This window comes from Cheilinus undulatus, linkage group 4 (assembly GCF_018320785.1).
Source record: "Cheilinus undulatus linkage group 4, ASM1832078v1, whole genome shotgun sequence".
NCBI lineage: Eukaryota > Metazoa > Chordata > Actinopteri > Labriformes > Labridae > Cheilinus > Cheilinus undulatus.
This window is the reverse complement of record NC_054868.1, coordinates 55,193,791-55,210,418: the sequence shown is the minus strand read 5'-3', so window position 1 is coordinate 55,210,418 and position 16,628 is coordinate 55,193,791. Positions and strand designations below refer to the sequence as shown.

At 41.4% G+C, this 16,628-nt stretch overlaps 1 protein-coding gene across 1 annotated transcript in view; it reads right to left on the bottom strand.

Moving 5' to 3' along the window:
- abcc10 (ATP-binding cassette, sub-family C (CFTR/MRP), member 10) overlaps positions 1 to 16,628 on the bottom strand; it is a 35,120-nt gene that overhangs the window by 14,435 nt on the left and 4,057 nt on the right. The window contains exons 3-10 of the mRNA XM_041784942.1: positions 10,014 to 11,385; positions 9,605 to 9,832; positions 9,333 to 9,489; positions 6,731 to 6,885; positions 4,992 to 5,071; positions 4,449 to 4,620; positions 2,518 to 2,616; positions 2,044 to 2,233 (exon numbers count right to left, since the gene is read on the bottom strand). Coding sequence (XP_041640876.1) covers positions 2,044 to 2,233; positions 2,518 to 2,616; positions 4,449 to 4,620; positions 4,992 to 5,071; positions 6,731 to 6,885; positions 9,333 to 9,489; positions 9,605 to 9,832; positions 10,014 to 11,385 — 2,453 coding nt within the window. The remainder of the gene's footprint in view (positions 1 to 2,043; positions 2,234 to 2,517; positions 2,617 to 4,448; positions 4,621 to 4,991; positions 5,072 to 6,730; positions 6,886 to 9,332; positions 9,490 to 9,604; positions 9,833 to 10,013; positions 11,386 to 16,628) is intronic.

The following is a 16,628-nucleotide window of genomic DNA, read 5'->3' as shown; positions in this document are numbered from 1 at the left end:
TGGTTCTTAAATATATCAATTCTATTATATTTTTATGATATATTAATGTGCTGGCATTCATTAAGTATTTCAAAATCTCTTGGAACTTTCTTCCTTCATGTATTAGTTTATGGTTTTATCTATTATTGTCAGTTTCTGTCTTTATAAAGTACAGAAGCCCTACAGGGCCGTATATTCACGTATATTATTTACTCTATCATCCCATAATAACAGGATAAATCAAGTCATTATCACAGGAAAACAACTGTTGTTATCCCATGATAACACCAAAATAAGTTGAGATTACAAGAAAACGAGTTGTTATCTTGAGATAATGACAAAAAGAAGTAGAGATAACAACAAAATACGTCGAGATTACAAGAAAACAAGAGTTCTCTCGCGATAACAAAATAAGTCCAGATAACAACAAAATAAGTCGAGATAACAACATAATAAGTGGAGATTACAAGAAAACAAGAGTTATCTCAAGATAACGACAACATAGGTCGAGATAACAACAAAATAAGTCAAGATAACGAGAACACAGGTTATCTCGAGATAACGACAAAAGTCAATTAAGACAATTAAACGACAAAATAAGTCGAGATTATGAGAAAACCAGAGATGTCATCTCGAGATAACACAAAATAAGTCAAGATCATGAGAAAACCAGTTATCTCGAGATAACGACCAAAGTAAGTTGAGATAAGGACAAAATAAGTCAAAATAATGAGAAAACCAGAGTTGTTATCTTGAAATAATGACAAAAAATGTCAAGATCACGAGAAAACTGACAGAAATCATTTGTTATCATGGGAAAACTATGTAAATAATATGCGTGAACATATGGCCCTTCAGGACTTCCGTAATGAAGCACTCTGGACTGTATGCTCAAACTTTCTAAGAGTTGGCTTTTTTCGTGAACAGCTGGAGCTGGCTCCTATTTAAGAGTTTTAAAGACATAAAAGACATATAAGACATAAAAAAGGTAAAATAGTACCAAACTAAGAGCCCTCTGATGGTTTAAAACCAGCTCTTCTTACTGAGCTAAAACAAATAATCCAGATCACTAGGAAGGGTCGCACTTCTCGTAACTCTGAGTGAGAATAGATGGATGTAAATGAAGCCATATATTCTTTTTAGTGGCAGACTACAGCAGATTACACCATACAGCCAGTCCGGTCCAGACCAAGTCATCCCAGACCCCCTCTGTAGCAGTCTGAGCTATCTAACTGTTTTCACTGCAGTGCATCCATTCAGAGCATTAAGGATGACTATTTGGCATCAGACCTACCAAAAGCAGGTATAAATCTCTGCTACTGCATCGTCTGAAGAGCAGTGAGTCTCTCCACTTGCTGGTTCTGAGAGTTTTAGGGGATCTGAGAGTGGAGGAGTGTTTTATTTTGATGGTTCGGCGCCCTCTACAGCCCTCTTCTTTTGTTTCTCCCTCACCTGACTCTCTGTCTGTACCTGTTGTGTATTTAAAGAAGCTTCTGATGAGCGTTTCTCCAACCAGCCTCTATAGGCATCAGTGTTAGAGCTTGTGTTACGTCATAAACTTTTCCCCCTACATTTCCCAGAAACCTTAAGGGCTGTTACGCAAGTTTAACAACAAATCACGCTGCATTTTTCAGCTCCAGTATCACATTCCACATGAAGCAGAGGTTTCTGAAGCACACTCAGGATGCTGCGACTCATCTCCTCTTCCATGTATTCATCTTCAAAAGCGCCTTTTTTGAAAGGGTTGAGGACTTGATTGTTATAAAGAAACCCAGAGTAAGAGATTGTTTTAAAAGTAAGAAGAAAGGAAGGAAATGCTTGAGGAGATCAAATACTTCCTGTTTGTCTAAGCAGATTTCCAGCCTTGGTATGAGAGCAGCTCACTCCTGAATCTTTATTCATTTTGAACCTATTTAAATTCTCCATATTTGTGTCTGATAAGCCCTAAAAAATGAGTAAATATTTAAATTTGAATATTTATCCTAACCCAAGATTAATCCCACCAGCCTCCGTATTCTTTTAAAGACATTTCCATCTGTTTGGGTCGTGTTTTTTTGTTTCTACCTGTGTTGACGATCGTCCCATTCTCCATGAGGACCACCAAGTCAGCTTTGTCTACAAACTCGATGCGATGCGTGCAAAGGATTCTGGTCTTTCCCCTCAGGAGCTCCATGATGCATTTCTTCATGAGGTGTTCGGCCACGTCGGTGTCGACTGCCGCCAACGGGTCATCGAGGAGGTAGATGTCTTTGTCCTGAGGGGAAAAATATTGATTGTAAATTTGATCTGTGTCTTTTAAAGAATGTGTAAATCCAACATGTTTTACAGTTAGATATTTAGATAACGATCTACTTCTATTAAAGAGTTATACACATTTTCAAAGCATGTCAAGAAACTTTTTTCTGTCTTAAACTGGGGGTTTAGTCAACAAAATCTGCCCTCCATAAGGTTTATTTGCTTAAAAAAAGGGGAATGCCCTTCAGCCCAGAAGAAGACTTTTCTGAGTGCTGACTGCTCAGCTTCATAGAGAGGACTGACCATGTAAACAGCTCTGGCGAGGGCGAGTCGAGCCTTCTGTCCTCCGCTCAGAGTCACTCCATTCTCTCCCACTTCTGTCTTATCTCCATTTGGCAAAACCTGAGGACACAGCGAACAGCATGAAAATGTTTACGACTCATCTAAAATGTAAGAAAAGTGCTTTCACTTCAGGTTAGGACAAGAAGCAGACTTGATCAGTATAAACAGACAAAAATTCATTCTGTAGGGCACTGGCATTGACCTGGGGTCGGGCATGGAACATCAGGGAAAAGTTTTGTCTACTCTGAAGTAACAACAAAAACAGTCAATGAAACAAAATAATCACAAGCCCAGTTTACAGTACTGTAGAAAGATTTAGTTTATTACACCTGTGACATTGCCTTCACTATGGATGTTGTGGAGGAATAAAGTGGGACTCTTTAGAGATGAAAACAGCATTCACCCCCTGGGATGTTTGACCCTTTTTAGTCCTCTGTCAGACTGAAGAAGATTATCCTCCAGGATTTTAAGATATGTTGTTGCATTTATTTTCCCATCAACCTTTACAAGCCTTCCAGGGCCGGCTGCTGAAAAGCATCCCCACAGCATGACGCTGCTGAGAAGCATCCCCACAGCACGATGCTGCTGAGAAGCATCCCCACAGCACGATGTTGCTGAGAAGCATCCCCACATTATGATGCTGCTGAGAAGCATCCCCACAGCATGATGCTGCTGAGAAGCATCCCCACATCATGATGCTGCTGAGAAGCATCCCCACATCATGATGCTGCTGAGAAGCATCTCCACATCATGATGCTGCTGAGAAGCATCCCCACAGCATGATGCTGCTGAGAAGCATCCCCACATCATGATGCTGCTGAGAGGCATCCCCACATCATGATGCTGCTGAGAAGCATCTCCACAGCATGATGCTGCTGAGAAGCATCCCCACATCATGATGCTGCTGAGAAGCATCCCCACAGCATGACGCTGCTGAGAAGCATCCCCACATCATGACGCTTCTGAGAAGCATCCCCACATCATGATGCTGCTGAGAAGCATCCCCATGGCATGATGCTCCTGAGAAGCATCCCCACGACATGACACTGCTGAGAAGCATCCCCACAGCACAACGCTGCTGAGAAGCATCCCCATGGCATGATGCTGCCAACATCATGCTCCACAGTGGGGATGGTGTGTTTTTGCAGATGTCTGGTTTGGCATCTTGTAAGAACTTTCTTCCTCTTGACCATGGAGTCTCCCACAGTCCTTCTGGTGAACTCTAGTCCAGATTGAATCTGAGTTTTCTTCAACAGTGTCTTTCTCTTTGCCACTCTCCCATAAAGCTCTGACTGCTGAAGAACCCGGCCAACAGTTGTTGTCTGCAGAGTCTCTCCATCTCAGCTGCTGAAGCTTGGAGCTCCTTCAGAGTAGTCATAGTGTCTTGGTGTCCTCTCTCACTAGTCTCCTTCTTGCACGCCCACTCAGTTTGTGAAGACGGTCTGATCTAGGCAGATTTACACATGTGACATATTCCTTCATTTCTTCATGATGGATCTAACTGAACTCTGGGGGATGTTCAGAGACTTGGAAATGACCCCTGACTTAGACTTTTCAGTAACCTTTTCTCTGAGTATTCTTTTGTCTTCATGGTGTAATGGTAGCCAGGAATACTGATGAACCAGTGACTGGACCTTCCAGACACAGGTGTCTTCATACTACAATCACTGTGGGACTAGCACCAACTGCCTGGACCTCTGCTGAGTTAGGTCAGTCACTTTAAAGTGGGTGAATATTTATACATATAACATTAATTTTGTCCAAAAGCTCAATTAAATGGACCGTTATAAAATCAATAAAAGGGTAAAATGGCCATGGGGGCAAACACACAGTGGTATGCATAGATACTAAGATGTGAACAAGGAAAAGACAAACTAATAAAGCAGCCGTACGTTGAGGTCATCTGACAGAGCGCAGGCCTCGATCACAGCCTGGTACACGCCGTGGTCGTACGCTTTGCCAAACAGGATGTTGTCCCGCACCGATGCATGCTGGATCCACGGCTCCTGAGATGCCAGACCGAACCCGGCCTCTCTGTCTGCGACGTACACCACCCCACTCAGCCTGCAGGGACAGGAGGAACATTTAACACCTCAGCATCTCCTATCTAATCTTTTCCACATAAAACATTCAAGGCTGCTGTGATCACTGCTTATCAGTCAGAATTACTCTACAGAACTTCAAAGCATTCTTCTTTATTTTACTTAATTTGTCCTTCTATGGAGTGAAGAGAAGTCCACTTCCTACAACAACCAGAAACTGAAAGATTAAGTGCTAAAAGTTTAGTTAGTGGTGCACTCATGTAAATATGCTTTTAAAGTTGCACTCCTTGGTTTCCCAAGCCGACTGATGAAGATTCCTTCTTTCTTCAAGTTTCACAGGGCAAGGAAACCCTGGTTAGAGAGCCTTTAAATAAAGATGCTCAGGTGTTTTACCTGCTGAGTTCTCCAGTGAGAGCTGCCAGTAATGAACTCTTCCCACAGCCGACCTTCCCCACCACCACGACCAGAGAGCCCTGAAACACACACCAGTCTCTAGTAAGTAAGTAATGTTATTTGTATAGCCTTTCACAGAACAACGTCACAAAGTGCTTCACAACAATTAAAATGAAAATACAACAAGTAAACAACAGCAAAGCATCAAAAATATGAAAAACCATGAAACATTTGCATATATCCAAATCAATGCTATAGATGTTCAAAAGCAAATCTGAAAAGATGTGTCTTAAGCTCCTTTTTAAAAACCTCTGGCGAAGCAGATGAGCGCAGCTGGAGTGGAAGAGATTTCCAGAGAGTAGGCGCCACATATTCAAAAGCACGGTAGCCTTTAGTTTTTAAATGCACTTGGGGAACAATAAGTAAACTCTGGTCAGAAGATCTAAGAGAAAGACTAGGGATGTAGGGATGGAGCAGGTCTAGAACGTAGTTGGGCACCTGCCCATAAAGGGCTTTATATACAAAAACAAGGACTTTAAAATGAATTCAGGAATTAATTGGGAGCCAATGTAAGGAAAATAAAACCGGAGTGATGTGAGCTGTTCTACTGGACCGAGTCAGTAATCTTGCAGCGGCATTTTGAACCATCTGTAACCGATTTAGGGATGATTAATTCAAGCAGGTGAAAAGGGAGTTACAATAGTCAAGCCGGGAGGATATAAAAGCATGAATCAGCATTTCTAACTCCGCTTGAGACACAACAGATTTCAATTTAGAGATGTTTCTTAAATGAAAGAAACAGGAACGGGTCAGTGACTTGACGTGTTCATCAAAAAGCATTAAATTATCAAGTGTTACCCCAAGATTTTTACATTTTTTTCTTAAGGAGGGGGAAAGAGATCCAAAACATTTCTCAGCTTGAGAAGAGATGCTCTCTGAGGCAATGATGAGAATCTCAGTTTTATCAGTGTTTAGCTGAAGAAAGTTATTACTCATCCAATCCTTAATGGCGGACAGACACTCAAGCAACATATTAATTTTTTCAGTTTCAGTGGGTCTGAAAGACATATACAGTTGGATGTCATCAGCGTGCAAGTGGTATGACACTCCTTTGAAAAGAACAATAGCATTAAAGAACAACCAAGGTACAGGAAGTCAGACTTATGCATTGAACTGTCCACTCTAAATTTAAAAATGGCTTCTGCCATGTTATCTATATTTTAGTTGAGCTGAGCAGCTCGTGTTTACATGACTGGGACATGTCTAGTGGGGCCATAGCATTCTGTGCTCTGCACATCTCCACACACCTTTATCATTGTTTTGTTTCTTTTTTTTATATTTATTTTGGGCATTCTTTATTTGACAGAGGAGGACAGTGGATAGAGTTGGAAACAGGGACGAGAGCAGGGAAGAAACATGTGGTAAAGGGCCTCAGGCCGGATTCGAACCTGGGCCGTCCCTGTACATGGGGCGTACCCTAAACCACTAGGTCACCTACCTACTTTATCATTGTTTTAACTGAGCCCCCTGGTAGTGTATTTGCAAACGGTGCATTAAACTTTATTTTCCTGCAAGATAATTTCTTCAAACCGTTGGTAGTTTTGTGCTTCTGTTATCAACCTTTCAAGTGTTTCTTTTTTATTCACACCTCGTCGCTGGTTAAACCGACATACTGACCTAAGTCTAGTAGTAACAGTAAAATAAGCTACATTTAGCCTGTGCTAACAGACTGCTTGTACCTTGGTGATCTTCAGATTAAGGCTGTGCAGCAGCAGACTTCCTTCAGCTCCACGTTCACTTCCTCCCTCGCCGTTTTGGTTCAAACCCTCCGCTCCCTGCCAGGAAAATTTACCCTGACTCAACAGGACCGATGTCTGGCTGTCCTCAGGAGTCACTACAAGGATAAAATTAAAGCTTAGACACAACAGATTTATATTTACAATGTCTGATACCATATGGAAGCCCTGAAAGGACATGCAACCACACATTTTTACTCCATTCTCCAGTGAGAACAAACTCTTTTGGCTGTAATTGTCTAGATTTTGACATTTTTAAATCTTGTTCTCAGTAAGATAATTCTGGTTTTCTTTTACCTGCAATTTCCACATAGGACGACTGAGCCATGAACCAAAGCGACACGGGTTTGCTCTGACCGAAGGCAAGCAACCTCGCCCACTGAAGTGAGTCTAGAGCACTGCGCCGCGGCATGCAGCCCTGATCAGCAGGAAGAGATCACGGGAGAACTGCAAGTTCACGCAGGAATAGTATGTCAACAGCGGACTGTTTTACCTTTTGGTTTGGGGTTAATTTATCATCCTTTCCGGTATAAGTCTATGATATTATTGCTTCTGCCATTGGGTGAGAACATTAGGAAGTTAAATGGTTCATGTTTGCTAAAAGAATCTGTGGTTTTATGTAAAATTCTTTGGATAAATATCCTCCAAAGTTAACTTTTACTCGTCAATGGCACCGTTGTAGCTCCGTGACCCACTGGCCTCTCCGTGACCCTTTGCTCTCGCTGCAGGATGAGATGAAAGAAAGAACCAGATATTCTACGCTTGTGACTTCCTGTTTGGTGCTTTTTGATCAACGGTTTGGCAGCAACCGGCGCTGAAAATAGACCTGCAGCGTATCTCAAAAGAATCAAAATTAGAGGTGCATGAGAAAAAAAACTAAAAGTTCTCAAGATTTTAAAGTCTTATTTTTACAAGAAACCAAACTTCAGAATGTAAAGTTTTAAAGTCTTAAATATAGAAAAAATTAAACTAAAACCAGCAGCTGGATAACCCCCGGTTATAGAATTGTCTCTCCTTAGTCCAGATAATAATGATAACGTGATAAATCTGGGCTAAACTCACAGCTACTTCCTTTCCTATCAGTCCCAGTAGAAAGGATTATTGGTTCAGGCTCTTAAGCAGGACTTATGCAAGAAAAGCGGCTTCATCTGGGAGGGTTTTCTTCCATGTAATCTGCTTTTTTGACTTTATAATCTCAAAAATAAAAGTTTTGGTTCATGCAACGACTTTTAAAGTCAAAGCTTGGAGTTTTTCTCTCATAAATTTTTGTCTTTTTAATCACAAGATTTTAGGAAACAACCAAAATGTACTTATTTTGGAGAAAAATAAAAAGTATGGGTGCATGTCCTCTTATAGCAGCAGTTCTCAACCTTTTCAGCCCGCGACCCCCAAACTAAAGGTGCCAGAGACTGGGGACCCCCGCTGTGCCTGAAGGTGGTTGAATAGCCAGGAACATTCAAGGATAGTCTTATGCAGACAAGGCCGTTCATAAGGAGGGATAAAGAGGGAGGTTTCTGGGACCCCGCCAAACTGGGGGCCTGTGGAGGTCAGCAAAACCGTGGTCCATTGTGAGGTTAAGCTGTGATAACCATATTTTACATTTTACATGAATAATAACCACTTTAATCAAAGCAACAAATACCTTTATTTATTCATTTAGCCTTCTTTAGATGAAAAAATTTTTGTAAAAAAAAAAACATAATTTAAATTGGTTAAAAATAGCTAAAATTGGTTAATAATGGCAAAAAAAATGGTGAAATTGGATTCTTAAAGAACATAAATGGGTTAAAAGTGGTAAAAATTGGCACAAAAAAGTGGTAGAGGGGATTAAAAAGTGGGTGAATGGCTTTAAAGTGCAACAAAATTGGTGAAGATTAGGCGGAATGAGATGAAATATTGATATAAACTGTCAAAAAGGGGTGTGAAAAAGGGTTGATAGAAGCAATAATGGGTCAACAGAGGCATCAATAGGCGGAAAGTGGCAAAAATTGGTTCAGAAGTGGCAAAAACAGGCAGAAAAAGTGATGGAAAGTGTTTAGAATAGACAAAAATGGGTTTTAAGTGGCAAAAATATGTTAGAATTGGCAAATTGGTGTTCAAAAGAGATGAAAAAGGGTTAAAATTTGGTGTAAAGTGACAACAGTATTATCTAAAAAATATTCTTAGTTTTTTAGGGCATCTGATGACCCCCTTTCAGTGTCTTGCGACGACCCCAAGGTTGAGAACTACTGTCTTATAGCCTCCATAATATCATGATGCTTTATGAGAAAATAATCAGGATTCAGTGTGTATTTCCTTATTTCAGCCTCTGAGAATCATTACTTAATAAATTCTTGACTTTTTTACTTTTGATGCAGCCGTTCTGGATGTGTTCGTGTTGAATGATTTCTCATTGAGAGCAGAATCTGTTTATATTGATGGACTTCATGTGTGAGTAAGTCTGTTGATGGCCTACAGCGGCCTGATTTGCAGATAGAGAAGAATAAATAAACTCTGTGTGCTTCATGGGTTCACTGAACAAACAAAGAAGAAGGCAGCAGCTTACCCAGGGCGTAGTACGCCTGCAGGTCCTGGTTGGTCAGTTTGAAGAAGCGCTGGATTCGCTCCAGAGACACTTTGGCTTCCAGTATGCCGTTGAGGACCCAGGGGAAAGAGTTCAGCGGGATTATCAACATCCCAACTAGAGCTAGTGTGGTGAAAACCTGGAACAATGAGTTTAAAGAGCTTTCAAACAGATTCAGGATGCATAAAATCAGTGAATAAAACCCTCAGAACATCAGCTCGGCTACACAACCCCACACTTGAACTCTTCCTGACCTTGGCTGCAGTCAGCTGATATCCCAGCAGGACGTAGGTGACGAAGGTGAGGATGGAGATGACCACAGGTAGAGCGGCCCAGGTGTAAACACACAGAGCATCCAGGTACTTGATGGCTTTGAGGTGGGACAGTTCTTGTTTTCGACATTCAGAGACCTTCTGGGTGAAATGAGACTCCCAGTTGTAGAATTTAATGACCCGAATACCAAAGAGGATTTCTGTCATGACCTAGGAGAGAAAGGTCACAAAAAGACGTGCAGACGTGACATTTACATTCATGCTGAATGTTTCAGTGATCGCTGTAAGATTTAGGGCCATAAAAATTAAGAACATAATTATTATGTTATTCATCCTTCTCCTACCGCCATGGCCGACTCTGTTTTTACTGTATCACCTCATCATTCCTCACCTTGACCCGGCTGTCTTTGTGCCTTAGCATGTCTTTGTTGTTGCTAAGGATACGGGAAGCCAGGAACTTGTTGAAAGGCACCAGCAGCAGCGCCACACACAGCCCGCCCAGGAAGGCCACGCCCACCTGCAGGTACAGCAGGTAGAGAGTGATGCTGAAGCGGAAAGGCATGCTCCAGAGCTCGTGAAAGCTGGTGAAGAAGTTCACCACGCGGTCGGTGTCCGTGCTCATCAGGTTCACCACCTCGCCCAGAGAGAAAACGGCCAGGCTGCTGCCGCTGACCCGCAGGGCTTTGGCGTAGATGGCCGACATGAGAGCGGCGCGGGCCGACAGCGCCACTTTAGACACCTCAAAGAGGTAGGAAATTCTGAGCATCGCTGCCAGGAAAGTTGTGGCAAAGAGCCCCAGAGCACACCAGGCCCCGTGGCTCGCTGGAGCTCCTCTTTCCTCCATGAAGTTGACCAGACTGTTGAGGAGGAGGGGCCCGGCGAAGCTCAGCATGTTCACCGCCGCCTTCAGCACGCCCAGGACGTAGAACCGAAGCCCGAACGCCTTGTGCAGCACTGTCAGCAGTCCCACATCCCCCTCCAGCTCCAGAGTCTCCTCCTGGTAGTGGGAACTCCAGGTACCACTCAGGAGGCTCCTGCTGACCGGCGGGGGCCACTGATCCTGCCTGTCACTGACCGTGCCGCCTCGTCTGCACGCCTCCCAGCACTGGTGGAAGTATCGACACACCACGCTAGTCCGAAGTCTCTGTGGGAGGTGATAAACATCAGCCGGTCTCTCCAGCTCTCCTCGCTGTCCTCGTTGGAGCAGAGGAGTCAACCAGAGGAAGAAGAGCCGAGAGAAGATGCCACTCCCGTCCTCTGCCACCATGTCCCCCGTATCCGTCTGGTCGCTCTCTGTGATGAGTGGCAATCCATCCTCCGTGTTGATGGACAGAGTATATCCGGCGTCACTGATGCAGGGGAACACAAAGGCAAGAAGATAAACCAGAAGAGGCAGCGCCCGGGCTGAGGCGAGCACAAAGCGAGTGAATTTAAGAGGCTCTTTGAAGCTTAGATAGTCCTGATGGTCACAGGAAATCATCAGAGCAAAGACCAGGTTTGGGACCGACAGAAGGACCAGCACCAGCAGCAGAGACGGCCCTCTGGTTCTCTTAAACGCCGTCCTCTGGAGAACCACGATGGCGCTGAAGTGGACCAGCCAGGCCAGGATGGCACAGCTGTCAGCAAGGACGTCCAGGTACATGTCAGCCTGCTGGAGGAGGCTCACCATGACCACGTCTGCGGTGAAGAGGAGCGCCGACAGCAGAGCAGACACGGAGCGGAGCGTCCAGCCACAGGGAGGAGACGACTGCTGGAGGTCGGATCTAGAGAACAGAAACACGATCATCAACGATACAAGAGATGAAAAAATTTTCTGATGTCAGGACAGCTGGTCCATGCAGATGGAAATGTGAAGAAAAATGTTCATGCCAAAATTTTTAATTTTCCAAATACCACTCTTGAGATAACTTATGTCTTATGTCTTAATTTGAAATATTCTCCAAGAAAACCTTAAAAAACCGAAACTTTTCTGCCACCTTTATCCCATTTTTGCCCCTTTTCACCATTTTTTCTCCCAATTTTCACCCATTTAAGCTACTTCTAGTTATTAAAACCACTTGTTTCCTAGTTTTTGCCCATTTTACCCACTTTTTGTTGCCACCTTTATCCCATTTTTGCCCCTTTTCACCATTTTTTCTCCCAATTTTCACCCATTTAAGCTACTTCTAGTTATTAAAAACCACTTGTTTCCTAGTTTTTGCCCATTTTACCCACTTTTTGTTGCCACCTTTATCCCATTTTTGCCCCTTTTCACCATTTTTTCTCCCAATGTTCACCCATTTAAGCTACCCTTTGACAATGAACACCACTTTTTTCCTAGTTTTTTGTCCATTTTACCCACTTCTTTTTGCTATTTTTCAGCATTTTTGCCTTTTTTCATCACTTTTCACCCATTTCAACTACGTTGTGCTACTAAATACCCCTTGTTTCCAATTTTTTTCCCATTTTTGCCACTCTTGACTGCTTTTAGTCCCTTTTCACCCATTTTTTTGCCACATTTGGATCATTTAATGTCACCTATAACTCATTCAGCCATTTCCATGCTATTTAAAGCTATTCTTTTCCTTTTTCAGCCATTGAATGCCATTTTCAGCTACTTTTAGGCTATTTTCAGCAATTTTAGGTTAATTTCAGATTTTTTAGGCTACTTTCAGGTATTCTTATCCTTTTTCAGCCATTGAATGCCATTTTCAGCTACTTTTAGGCTATTTTCGGCTATTTTTAGGCTACTTTCAGCTTTTTTAGGCTAATTTCAGATTTTTTAGGCTACTTTCAGCTATTCTTATCCTTTTTAAGCTATTTAATGCCGTTTTCAGTTACCTTTATGCCCTTATATGCTATTTTCAGCTATTTTTCCACTATTTTCAGCTATTTCCATGCTATTTCAAGCTTTTTCTGTGCTTTTTTAGCCATTGAATGTCATTTTCAGCTATTTTTAGGCTACTTTCAGCTTTTTTTGGGCTACTTTCAGCTATTCTTTTCCTTTTTCAGCCATTGAATACCATTTTCAACTACTTTTAGGCTATTTTCAGCTATTTTTAGGCTAATTTCAGCTTTTTTAGGCTACTTTCAGCTATTTTTTTCCCTTTTCAGCCATTGAATGCCATTTTCAGCTACTTTTAGGCTATTTTCAGCTATTTTTAGGCTACTCTCAGCTTTTTTAGGCTACTTTCAGTTATTCTTATCCTTTTTAAGCTATTGAATGCCATTTTCAGCTACTTTTGGGCTATTTTCAGCTATTTTTAGAATACTCTCAGCTTTTTTAGGCTACTTTCAGCTATTCTTATCCCTTTAAAGCTATTGACTGCCATTTTCAGCTACTTTTAGGCTATTTTATGCTATTTTCAGCAGTTCTTCCATAATTCAGCTATCAACATTCCCAAGCAATTTCAGCTGAAATTTCTTGGGGATGTGCCTGTCAACTATCCTGTCTCTGAGCTCTGCAGCTCCTTTGACCTTTGACCCTTGGTTTCTGCTCTGATGTTATTGTCAGCTGTGAGGCGTTCTCTAGAGAGGTGTGAGCCTTTAGAATCATGTCCAATCAGTTTAATGTAGAACAGGTGGACTCCAATCAAGGTGTAGAAACATCTCAACAAAGACCAGAGACATGGAGGAACCTGAGCTACATCTACAGAGTCGTTGGAAAGCTCTGTCCCCTCAAAGGGGTTTTCTGCACAATTGCGCACTGCTCTCTCCACCTCTCTGTGCAGAAGAAAAAAAGTTGGGCACTCAAATATCCCCAACGAGTTTTCACTGTTATTTTCTAATGTGTGCTGCAATCAAAGGCGCATTAATCCACAGGCAAGCTGGTACTGTAGCCTAGGGTTTCTATCTCCTTGGGTGCCTCATACTGGGAGATGGAACGTGTGACTGTCACATAATGCATCAGCTGACACACTGATGGCAGGGCCTGATACTGACAGCTGCCCAATACGGGTGGATTCCAGTCATGGAGGGCTCCTCAGCGCCCCGCTTTGGTGAGTTGCATTGATCAGCGTCACAAACTCCACCTCCCTCTAACTGTGCTTGGCTCTTAGTGCCAGTGTGTGGTGGTTGTTTGAATGACTGATTTACACATAAAGGGATTTTTTTTCCAAAATAACTGCCATGCGGCCGAGTCTATTGAAGCCTCCATCATGCGTCTTTGCACAGACACTTTTGGCTTCAGGCCGTTCACGCAGCGACACAAACACTAACGCCAACCACAGACAGACAAACGCAAGCTAACGTGTTGGTGGAGTAGACTTGAGGCTTCCTTCTGCAGAGGAGAAAAGGATTCAACACAGAAGTGAACTTTTCTCCTGCTTTAAAGCTCCTCTTTGGCCATGGTGCATATGTGCATCAGTGATGTCTATACGTATACTCTCTCTCTCTCTCTCTCTCTCTCTCACACACACACACTCTCTCTCTCAACATTCCACTTTTATATTTTATCATGACAGTGCACCCTAATGATAAAACATCGGTTTATGAGTTTATTATCAAAACATTTGATAAATGCCACGCTGCAGGAAATATTATAGATTTACTGTATATTGATAATTAACCGGTTAAAAAAATCATAAAATCTCCAAAATCCTAATAACTGATCAGCAGGGCAGTGAGAAACAGACGCAGACAACTTCTAAAGGAGTTAAAGACTTTAGCTGAAGAGAGTAAAGCTGTAAATTTTTGTTTTTATCATTTTATTTATTACAGTAATGAGAGTTAAAACAGCTGATTACATCTTTCCCATGTGTTAACTTAATTTAACTCATTCAAACAATCTATTATTTTAATAAACAATTATTAATAACTTTTAACATTAAATGTATGTCCATTTTTATCTTAATACGGTGCTTTTACGAATAAATCTGGCTAAAATGATCAACAATGAGACCAGGAAAGAGTTGATCTCCTATAATGGACTGATAACAAAAGGATTTAAGCCATGATGTTTGTAACATTGTGATTTCTCTGTCATGGGCTGTTTATCTTGTGCAGGTAGAAGTCCTTTAGGACAGGGTCATCAACTACATCTGCACAAGGTCCAGATTTAGTCTCAACAGAAACTCTGGGGGCCGGACTTTCAAAAACACAAATTAAATAAATTAGTTGGTCTGATATCAATGAAATATTATTGCAGTAGTATTTGTATTTTCTTTCAAAACACAGGACATTTTAGTCATTACCAGTGAGATCTATCATCTATTATCTATAATGCAGCAGGCCTGACAACAAAACTGTCTGGGCCCCTAAAAAAATCCCAGAGAATGGGCCCTCCACAGTTGTCATTTAGCACCAATATTAACCTGTTTTTGACACTTTTAACCCCTTTTTGATACTTTTTTCCCATTTTTGCCCATCTAACCCAATTTTTGCAAGATTTTAACACTTTTTGAACAACTTTTCCTGCACGTGTTATCCCCTTTGTGCCACTCTTTTATCCATCTTTGCCACTTTTCTTCTTTTTTTCCCCACTTTTTAACCCCTTGTCATTACATTTTTTTCAACAATTTTTGCCACTTTTAACCCATTTTTTATACTTTTGCCTCTTTAACCCAATCTTTGCCATTTCTTAACCCATTTAAACCACATTTCCAGCATGTTTTATCCTTTTTGTGCCACTCTTTTATCCATTTGCCACTTTTCTTCTATTTTTGCCACTTTTTAACCCCTTTCCATAACTTGTTTGCTCTATTTTTGTCATTTGTAACCAATTGTTGATACCTTTTGCCCCTTTTTTGAATCTTTAACCATTTTTTTGCCACATTTGAAACTCCTTTTCACAACTTTTTCTGCCAATATTTGTCCCTTTGTGCCACTCCACAACCCATTTTGCCATTTATTACCCATTTTTGCTACCCTCTAACCCCCTTTTCACCACCTTATCTTAGCACTTCTGCCAACCTTAACCCTATTTTTTAATTACCTAATAATTATGAGAGTAAATTTCAGTAAAACAGATCAAATGTTATGTCATATTCAAACTATTTAAGTATGCATTGTTTGTGGGATGGATTTAACAGCTGCAGACATTTAAAGCCAAAGGATACTCTTAAACCACAACATCTTCTTTTCCTCCTTTTCTGAATTTAATGATCTTTCGGGGCCGGACAGGAAGTTTTGGGGGGCCCGATATGGCCCCCGGGCCGCCAGTTGATGATCACTGCTTTAGGAGAACTGACTGTGATTAGGTTGATGCAGCATGAGAACAGAGCATGTGTTTTGTCTCATCCATCATTAAGCTTTCTGCCTTTTTATATAAAACTACAAACTTTGTTAATGTCTGTTGTAAGTTAGAGTCACAGTTTACTTTTACATTTTAAAGGATTGTAAATCCTTGAAGTGTAAACCTTGATTATATTAAACAGGAGTCCCAGACATCATTATTTCGGCTAGCTAAAACTGAGAGTGGCTTGTGAAGGAATGAATGAATGAATGAACAGTGATTATTAATCAACATAATTATAGTCACTTGTAAAGATATTTGGGGTTGGAGAGGTGCTGCCATGGCGCTACCATGTGGATGTAGCCTAGGCGTCAGATGTCGCCCACAGTTGATGAAGTAGGTGTTCAGGGAAGTCGGATGTCTGCTCAGGAGTTTTAAAATTTAGAGGGAACATTGTTGGAAAGGCTCTAAATACTGACTGTTTTGTAATTACCCACGCCGATGAAATCGGCAGGGGGTTATGTAAAGGGTTCCGTATCTTTGTTTGTTTCTTTGTATGTGTACAAGATAACTCGAGAACGGAAAGTCGGATCTTCACCAAACTTTCAGGGAATATTGGAACAGTGACAGGGAACACTGTAAGAAAAAATTAGTTGAGCTTACTTAAAAAAATTATGGAAAGTCATTGCCTCAAAAATAACAAGTAAACTACACTTGACTTTTGTGAGTTTAAAAAACTTGTTTGTTAGTAGTGTGCAGTACTTGTTCTACTTGAACTATTTAAGTATTCATTACTAGTTTAAAATCAATTATTTTAAGTTCTCACAACTGAGATTCAAATGTTAATTTAAGTTT